At 41.0% G+C, this 9,816-nt stretch overlaps 1 protein-coding gene across 1 annotated transcript; it reads right to left on the bottom strand.

Moving 5' to 3' along the window:
- Nucleotides 1-3,833: 3,833 nt before the first annotated feature.
- On the bottom strand, nucleotides 3,834-8,319 carry LOC308087379 (thioredoxin-like). Its single transcript, XM_080431173.1, has 5 exons — nucleotides 8,277-8,319; nucleotides 6,416-6,520; nucleotides 5,724-5,789; nucleotides 5,243-5,308; nucleotides 3,834-4,148 (listed from the first exon to the last, which is right to left on the bottom strand). The coding sequence occupies exons 1-5, from the start codon at nucleotides 8,298-8,300 to the stop codon at nucleotides 4,083-4,085; spliced, it is 327 nt and encodes a 108-aa protein (XP_080287299.1). The 5' UTR covers nucleotides 8,301-8,319; the 3' UTR covers nucleotides 3,834-4,082.
- Between the last annotated feature and the right edge of the window lie 1,497 nt (nucleotides 8,320-9,816).

Raw genomic sequence — 9,816 nt, 5'->3', positions numbered from 1 at the left:
TAAAACAATGTGGGGTTGCTATAAATTTGCCACCAAAAATGGGATCCTGGTATGAAAAGGTTTGAGAATCCTTAACCGAATGGGTAGCTGTTTGCGCATGTTTCAACCAGCAGAGGGCACAAGAAGACATTGAACAGAAATCAAGCTGACTATCTTTATATGTCACCAGCAGGCAGATTTATGGGAATAGAGGGGGGGCGCTAACTACTTCCTGACTTAATATAAGGGACTGTAGTCTGTTCTCACCAAGCGGGCCGAGGGGTCCGGCTCGCTAGGGGCGAGCTTTCCACACCAACGGGGCGAGTGTTCTGCCACTGGGGGCGAGCGTTCCGTGAAAGAAAATGGGGGCGAGTGTGTTTTGGGGCGAGCATTCACAGTGATTACACACTGTGGGTTCCAGTTTGACTGTTAAACATTTAGGAAGTTTGCAAAGGAATGGGACTTGTTTTTCTTTGACACAATCACAAACATAGAAGACAAAACAAATACAAATGGAATGAGACTTTAAACGTGCAATGACATCACCCAGACACAGCCATGGATAAGCATTCTACAGTGGAGTTGGAGTGAGGTGAGATGGGCGATGGTCTGTTGTGAGTGTTGGTGCACTCTCTCTCTATCTGTGTGGGTGTGTGGTACAGGTAGTGGGGGGTATTGAGTGTAGAGATTAACCAAGGGACACAACTGTGTTGCAGGGCCACATTGGAAATAAGTGTTTCATCACGCTTAGATGTGTATATCCTGGGTTTAAAATATATTGTGATTACTTGCATTTCTTTTACCAAAATAAAATAAAATCAACTAAAGAAAAAAATGCTGTTGCTGAAGACAGAGGTTTTAAAGGCAGGACTCGGGAACAGTGGTGCTCCCAAATCCCAATCCCATCTGATCTGAACCCCATTGCCCAGCCAGCAACTTCAAGTCCCCAGTCATCACCTCGTCGCTTTGCTCTCTGCATCAAACTCCTTTCAGTTGGTCCTGGTAGACATTATCAGGTGCACGATACAACTGCCGAGATCTGTCTGGATAAAAGGTAGCCACATACAGTATGTGCATGATTAAATTATTCTACTTTGAGTGGAAGCCTACAATGAGGAGCAAGAAAAACAATTATCAAAATTCATTTGAATCTTACATACAAAAGACTTACCAGGGTTTATTTTCAATGTGCCAGCATTGATACCTTCATTGCAAATGATGCAAGTATTATGGTAGATCAAGTGTGCCAGCTAGCACTTGAACTACTTTACACAGACAATGCCCTGCGTCTTTTCTTCCTGTCTGGCCGTTGGTCTTGCTCATCTTGCTCTAAAGAATAGATTATGTTTAAAGTTTTTATTAAATTATGATGTCACTCACAACATAGAATAGGATTGAAATCTGCAAGTGGCAACTTTCATCACATTGAAAAAAACGTACGATTTCCAGTGGATATACCACTTGCACGACTGTATAGCTCGGTTTTGCATTCCAAATGGTATCTTAGTTTGGGGTCATCTCAGTTTTTCCAGTCCTCATGTAGTCTTCTGATTAATGCTGCATCATCCACACTCTCAGAATAAGACAACATCTGTGCATAGCCTTTTTGGGTGACTTTTGAGAGCTTTTGAATCTCAGTCTCAGGACCACCACAGATGAAGCACCTTAAGCCACAAGTACAGAATCCTCTTCCATGTTGTCTACTAAAAGACAAGTGTCATGATTGTTTAACTAATGATTGTTCAATGTAAGCAATAGGCTAGAGAAATTTGACATTTAAATTCACAGTAATCAAAAGTTTTGCCAGCAGAGGAAAATAAATGCCAAAAAGTAGATAAACTACCGTACCTTAAAATCGTCCAGACATATTTGCCAGGATGCAACACTCCCGCTCCTTCCCCACATGCAGACAGTGTATCCCACTGAGCATGTGCACAGTAGGTGTACACTCTTATCAAGTGTTTAGCAATATTTTCTTATTTTATTTTTCAGAATAGAATCAATTCAACAACACCCCAATCCCCTACCATTGATTATACACTGATTATACACTAACAATAACCAATATACCAATATTAGATGGCCAGGGAGACATTTTTACTCAAAAATAATGGTTGGAATGGATTCAGCACCCCTGAAAACCCCTAGTTAGACACCTCACAAGACTTTTATTTCTTTTCATATTTTTCACCCAAGCCCTCTGGGCTCCTTAACTTTGATTGGCTCTCCAGGATTTTCCACGAGGATTTGGGTTTGCACTAATTGAGAGGTGATTCTAGACACCTATAAGAACACATTGGTGAAGAAAGCTATTGGTAGTACATTTTTTCACAGATGGTCCAAATATTTTGCTAAAATTCCCTAACTATTATATTGGTGTTCACTTGTTGGCGTGTTGTTTAGCCCACATGGCATACGAGCTCTGCCATGCAGATAGGCATTCATATTGTACGAACTAAACATTAAATTAATATTTCGTTCATAATGCAAGCTGCAGTGCCAGCTTAAATGAACCAAATTAACATAATTTACACATGAAAAGCAAAAGCATTAGGTCCGTTACTTATTTTCATTTATTAAATCCACCAAATGAGGATGACATACAGAAAAATCCTATCATCAATATTTTTTTCCCTCCATTCAAATGGGACAGCAGAGTGACAGGAACCTGAGGGCAGAGAGGGAGGGATGACTCGCTGATGACTCGGCACTCCTGATCTCGGGTGAGGACAAGTTGCAAGTTGAGGATGCTCTCAGCTCCGAACTTTCCAAAATCCGTACCTGGCTTACCGATAACAAACTGTCACTACACCTTGGGAAAACTGAATCCATTCTCTTTGGGACCAAACATTCCCTCAGTAAGATGAAGGTTAATGACTTCAAGGTCAATGTCGATGACACAATCATCTCTAGCAAAGAAGAGACTACCTATTTGGGATGTATTCTTGACAAATACCTGACAGGAGAAAGCATGGCAACAAAGGTGGTCAAAAGAGTAAACCAGAGAACCAGATTTATGGGCAGAGTTTCCTCTTTTGTCAACCCTCAGGCCCTCAGGACCCTCTCAGGGGCCCTGATTCAGCCCCTTTTTGACTATGCTTGCTCCTCTTGGTACTCCAACACCTCAGTGTCACTGAAGACTAAGCTTCAAACCTCCCAAAACAAACTGATTCGACTACTTCTCGGACTGGGGCCCATGACCCACCTCTCTCCCACTCACTTTGCCAGCCTAGGCTGGCTCAGGGTGGAAGACAGGGTTAAACAACAAAAAATGGGACTGGTCTTCAAAATTGTAAATGCAGATTTGCCCGAAATGCCCCCTATACCCGGTTATCTGTCAAAATACCTCCAAAAAGTTAGTGACACCCACAGTCACGAAACTAGAGGGAGCGTAAACAACAATCTGGTACCGCCCACCCATAAAACAAACATGGGCAAATTCTCCTTCTACAGCACGGCCACCAAGGTATGGAATAGCCTAACCCCATCCCTCAAAAATTGCAGTTCGTTGGGCTCATTCAAAACAGCCCTAAAAACTCATCTTTCTGGAGGCCATAAGAGGAGGTAGTACCAGTTTCCCTGTAGACAGATGACCCCCCTCCCATTTTTTTGGGTATATATATATATATTTTTTTTCATGATGCTTTTTTTGTACATAGTGGTATTTTTTCTCTGTTTTTTATGTTGATTTGAACTGTTTGGTTGCTACTGTATGTCCATGAAATTAATTCAAGGACCCCAACGGAAACAAGTCCGATAGGACTTTTTTGGTCGGACCTTTTAGACAAAAGTATTATAAATGTAACTGTGTTGTTTTTTGCCTAATACAATTTTCAATCAATCAATCAATGACATGCAGCCACCCATTCAGACTAAAAATTGTTGTTTTTAATGAAACCATAACCAATGTTCACATGGTGCACATACAGAAAAACAAACAATGAAGTTTTAGAAATATTTAAGACATCATGATGGGGTTCAGAGGATTATTGCCATGGAACGTCTCCAGGGGTTCTGTGGGAAGAGTGTTGGCTCCCGTTCTTTTCTACAGTTGAGGTGCATTGGGATGGGAGGTGCATTGGGATGGGTGGAAGGGCTTTCTCTCATGACCGTAGAGCTGTCACTTTCTCCACCAGCTTGCCATAATTGACCCCAGAGAACTCCTCAACCTAAAAAGAAAATATGCATTAAGGCAGGGGTCTTCAACAGGGGGTCCTCAGAGTTACTACAGGGGGCTCGGCAAATCTTTGTGTGATAGGATCATCCTTTTTACATGAACCACTTGAACCCTAGCATACTGAGGGGAACTACACACTCACACGATCTACAAGCTCACAGGTGCTTGTAGATCAGCTATTTACAGCAAATACGTTTGGTGTAGAGGGAAAAAGGAGCAAACCAAGTACAGAGCCAAAGGTCAAGTTTACTAAGCACTGAGGATTTAAGTGGTTAAATGTCTACAATTGTATACAATGTATTAAGGGGTCCCTGCTTCATCTCTCTCTCAGCTAAGGGGTCCTTGGCCTGAACAACGTTGAAGGCCCCTGCATTAAGGGATAATACAGTTTGACCCTGGACCTCCGCTTTGACGGTCTTGGGTCACCCTGTCTGGGTTTTTGTTCCAATAATGACCACCTCATTGTACAGTATCCCTCTTATTATACACCTACTTTATTCTAATGCAAAAATAAGCTTTTATTATCCAAACAGCATCTGCTTCCACAGCAATGCAAACAGAGAGAGCATCTCTTGATTGATCAAATAAGAATAAAGTATTCAACAAAGCTGTATAACAGTTAAACGAAAAAGGGAAAAAAAGCCTGCCTTGTTACACATTTAATACTGATGTTTTCTTCGAGTCTCCACTGCTCAAATAACTGATGATTATTCCTTAAGTCGCGCGTAGCCAGACAACTATTCCACAATCTCCGAATACTATATAGAGTCTGGAACTACACATCCTAAAAGCCGTTCACAAAAATATAAATTCAAAATATCTCTACATATTATATTATAATAAAAATTTCTGATAAGCAGCAAGCTATAGATGCTTCAATTATTTTGATTTATATGAGAACGAATTTGCGCAACTTTAAAGACGAAACGGAAGCCGGAGGGGGCGTCACATCCGCTTTATCCTCTGATCATTTTCAGAGCTTCCGTGCTCCAGACTGTATATACTGTACTGTAAAATTGTGGGAGGCAACAGTCTGGCTTGCGAGATTAGTTATTCCTGAACACATACTTCAACTAAATAGCTTACCATCTTTCCATTCTTGTAGAACTGGAATGTGGGCATACACTTGACTTTACATTCTGCTGACACGTCCTGAGAAGGGAGAAGAGAGAGACGGTGAAAATGCTTGTCAGACATTAAAACGACCAAGACCTTGTATTGAGTTCTTAGATGTTGCATTCGCTGTTGCGTTCACTTCCACATTTTCCGCTTGTTGATGACAGGAGTATCAACGTAGACGATGGTTGCCATAGCAGCATTATACACAATGTCAATCCACAACCACACGGTTTGGTGAGATAATAAAAGAGGAAAATAAGCATGTCACTGTGAGTAGCAAGAAATCAATATTTTCTCTTGTTGTGCTGCGCCCATACACCCATAGAAAAGAAACAAAAACTAAACTAGATGTTGTAAATGAATTCATGTTGAGAAACTGCACAGCCTATTTCTTGCCTTAATGTTGCCAGAAACTGGTGGTCTGTATAGGTAAAACACACTGACTTACCGCTGCCACATCCACATCGACCTTCAGGAAGACTACATTCTTGTTCTCTGCTTTTTCTGCCAATTCCTATGGGAGAATAGATTACATCAGCATGGAATTGGTTGATGATATACAGAAGATTTTTTATCTGACCCAGTAAAAAAAAAAAGAGGCATGTAGACCTGATGGCAAAACAGTATAGCATTTATATATGTAAATATGTTAGTAACAAATTCAAACAATTCCCTGGTTAAATAATGTCAAGGGATTCTCTCTACAGAGGTTTTCATTTAAAGTAGGCATCGTCTGGATTTCCCAGACTGTTTATTACAAAGTGTTATGGATTTTCAAGTCTTGATGGAGTGAACTCAAAAGAGAAGTAATAATGAAAATATGGAACAACAGCTACAGTATCTGAGCCCACGCTGGTTCTGTCTTCTTTGACTCAATTCCAGTCCAGTCTACATCCTAAACCACTTTCAACCTGGCGTCCACATTTTGGGCGAATATAACATAGGCAAAATCTTTCAAAAATAGAGAAATAGCACATCTACCAGCTCACAACATATTGCTCAGTGACAAGCTAATTGGCTATGGCTATTTTCATGCAACACAGTTGTATGAATAAGTCTAAAAACAGGGCTTAAGTGATTAAGTCTGTCTATGCTATCGATGAGCTCCAACTCTGCAATCACAATCATCTGATCTCTCACCTTGAAGCGAGGGGCAATCTGTTTGCAGGGGCCACACCATGTGGCTGTAAAGTCCACCACCACTAGCTTGTCCCCAGCTTCCACCAGGATGGCACGGAAAGAGTCCTAGAGCAGTGTCTATCAACCTTTTTTGTGCCAAGGCACACCTGGCATAGCCAAAAAATCCCAGGGCACACCTAGATATACGGTATATATAATTATATATATATATACGGTATATCTATATACACACACTAGGGGTGTGCCGATTTTCACATTTCACGAAACGATACGATACGATATTGGGCACACAACTTCGATACGATTTCGATACGATACGCACTTTTTTATCATGAAAATATATGGGGGAGAAAAAAAGCAAATGCAAACAAATATTTCTGTTTTTGCATTATTCAGACATGCAAACTTGTAGCTTTTCAGCTTCCACTAGCCGTTTTGAATCCAAATAGGGCAATAGTGTGACACCTGACCCGAAAAAAAACAGCATGTTGTCACCCTTTTCACCTCGGGGCTGTTTGCATGCCTGATTATTATTATTGTTTAAAAAAAAAAAAAAAAAAACATTTTTTTTTTTTTTTTTTTTTCAAAAACATTTTTTTTCAAACCTCCTTCAAACGGCGCGGCACACCTCAGCAGTAGCCCCGGCCCAAAAATGGGACGTTTGCCATGGTTGATATACACTGTCCTAGAGAATGTCAAACATTATTATACTATGGGTGACAGACAGATCACATTGCATTCTGTTTGTGTGACATGCATGTTGCAAAGGTTTTGAAAGTGAAACTGGTCAAAGTCACAGGCCTGCCTTGAGACCAAGTGACATAATATTGTGACATTTGTCACCATTGACATGGTAGTACTGTAAATAGACAGCATGTAAACTGTAGGTTGTATCAATGTTAATCACAAAATAAGTAATACAGCTTGTGTTCTCAACACAATGTTTAAGTTTTTAATACAATGAATACATCTTCATTTCATGTTCCATATTTATGCCAGACAAAGAATTGTTTGCAAACGTGTATGAGCCAGAAAGAAGGTGTGTAAATGTCACAAATATAAAGTGGACAATGTGAATTTGAGTGGGAATGTATGCCTATAGGTGAATTGATGTTTTGTGTACATAACAAGTTTGTTCATATAGAGTCCTATCCACAAATCCACCATTTAACGTCTACAATCCACAGTATCAAAACCATTGGTGTTGTGTGCCGCATTCTGTTTGTGTGACATGCATGATGCAACGGTTTTGAAAGTGAAAATGGTCAAAGTCACTGGCCACCTACTGTACTTGCACACGCCAATACAAGCACTCAGTACAAGCACTAGATTGTATTCTGTTTTACAGTGGAACATATTTTAGACCACATTGTGATTAGACTTGAATAGTGATACTTGTAACCATTGATGGTGCATAAATGAACTGTATTAGACCTTAATAATCTAAAAACAATCTAGCAAGAGACAAGTGTAGTGCACTGTATTTATTATCTAAATGCAGGCTGAATTATTCTGTTGAAACTAAAAGCCCCTGCAGACCCCTATACAATCTTAGAAAAGTGTGACAGGATTGCAAGCTAGGATGAGAGCCGAAGAAGACATGACATTGATTTTAACATGAATATAAAATGTAAGGCAATCATGTACAGAACATTTACACACGCTACGCCTGTGATATCATAACTATAACACACACTCAACTCTAGAAATAGAAACATACATTTTCCCGGCTGGATGGATGAACAAATTGGCGCCGATATATCCTAAACAATAGCACTGCCAGAGCCTAAACCAAAACGTCTTACTGGATGTGAAAACGACATTACGAAAATATGAACATAAACAATAGCTAAACACTCACCAGGTCTTTAACTTCACGAACCATGGTGACTGATGACGGTATTTCTCTGGATGATGATGATCAGACTGCTGGCTGGGACTAGAGGTAGAGTGATCCTGTCTGTCTGCCTGTGTTGCTTTATTTTTTTATTTTTTTAATATCTTTTATTGGTGAAACAGGTGGTACAGAGAAAGTAGAAAATAAAATGGTTAACGGTATCAACATATCACCATGTTTCTTTTTTACTTTTATGGGACAAGACAGGACACAGACAAGACTGAGAGTTGACAAAGGGCAACAAGAGACTAACCAAAACAAAAACAGCTAAACAAAACAAAACAAAACAGAACAGGACAGGACAGGGGTTTACTCAAACAAAACAGAAGTAGATAGGCATATGCATATACATATACGTAAGCACGTGTGAATACTTATACATACATACCTACATATATCTACAACCGGGATACAATGAGGCGGGGTTGACGTAGTGTCAGAGGTGCTCACCTCAGAGAGGGAGTATTTCTTTTCTTTAGGATCAGTCTGGGTCAAGGGACGTGAGGGTGTTAATGAATGAAATAAGTGGTTGCCATCTATCATAAAAAGTGGCAGTTGAGCCTCTTAGAGAGTATTTGACCTTTTCTGATGATAGAAATTACATTAAGTCCTTGAGCCAGGAAGTGGTGGATGGTGGGTTTGGGCCTTTCCAATGCAGGAGGATACGCCTACGGGCAATGAGTGAGGCAAAGGCTAGGACGTCACGTTCCTTCCTGGAGAGATCAGCTAGTGTGTGGGGCACCCCAAAAATGGCTACCAAGGGGCATGGGTCAAGGTTGATATTTAGCACTTTGCCTAGCGTGTCGAAGAAATTGGACCAGAAATCGGCCAGCTTGGGACAGGAGAAGAACATGTGGGTGTGATTGGCAGGTGACAGGCCGCACCTGTCACAGGCATCGCTCGTTCCTGGGAAAAGGTTACTAAGTTTGGCTTTTGTGAAATGAACCCTGTGCAGAATTTTTAACTGGATTAGGCTTAAGCGGGCACAAGATGATGTGTTATTGACCCTGAAGACTGCCTCTTCCCACTGGGCATCTGCCAGGTCAGACTCAAGCTCCGTTTCCCATTTACCTCTGACCCCCGCGAGCAATAACACTTTCAGTGATGATATGATGTCGTATAGGGACGAGATCCCGCCTTGAGCTTTTGGGAGAGAAAGTATTTTACTAACCGCTGAGCCTATTGGGGACTGGGGAAAGGGTGTAAAGTGGGTGCGGTCGTAGTCACGAGCCTGGAAGTAGCGGAACAGGTGGGAGTGTGGTAAATTAAACTTGGTGCGGAGAGCTTCAAAGGAGGCAAATGAGCCCTCTGAGTATAGGTCTAAGAAATGGGTCAAACCTCTCTCTCTCCATAGGTTGAAGGCTGCGTCTGAGCTGGAAGGTTTGAACAGATGGTTGTTGCAAATCGGGCTGTAAGACGAGGCGGTCTGGAGCCCGAAGTGTTTTCTGAACTGATTCCAGATTTTAAGAGTAGCGAGTACAACTGGGTTTCTTACATAGTCAGG

Source organism: Gymnoscopelus braueri (assembly GCF_963280865.1).
Source record: "Gymnoscopelus braueri genome assembly, chromosome: 6".
Taxonomy (NCBI): Eukaryota; Metazoa; Chordata; class Actinopteri; order Myctophiformes; family Myctophidae; genus Gymnoscopelus; species Gymnoscopelus braueri.
The sequence above is the reverse complement of the archived record's forward strand: the minus strand, read 5'-3'. Positions and strand labels throughout refer to the sequence as shown.

Coding starts and splice junctions, on each gene's coding strand:
- LOC308087379 (XM_080431173.1), bottom strand. CDS start 8,300: ATGGTTCGTGAAGTTAAAGACCTG. Junction 6,521..8,276: donor TTCGTGAAGTTAAAGACCTG/GTGAGTGTTTAG, acceptor ACACTGCTCTAG/GACTCTTTCCGTGCCATCCT. Junction 4,149..5,242: donor TCTACAAGAATGGAAAGATG/GTAAGCTATTTA, acceptor TTTTCTTTTTAG/GTTGAGGAGTTCTCTGGGGT.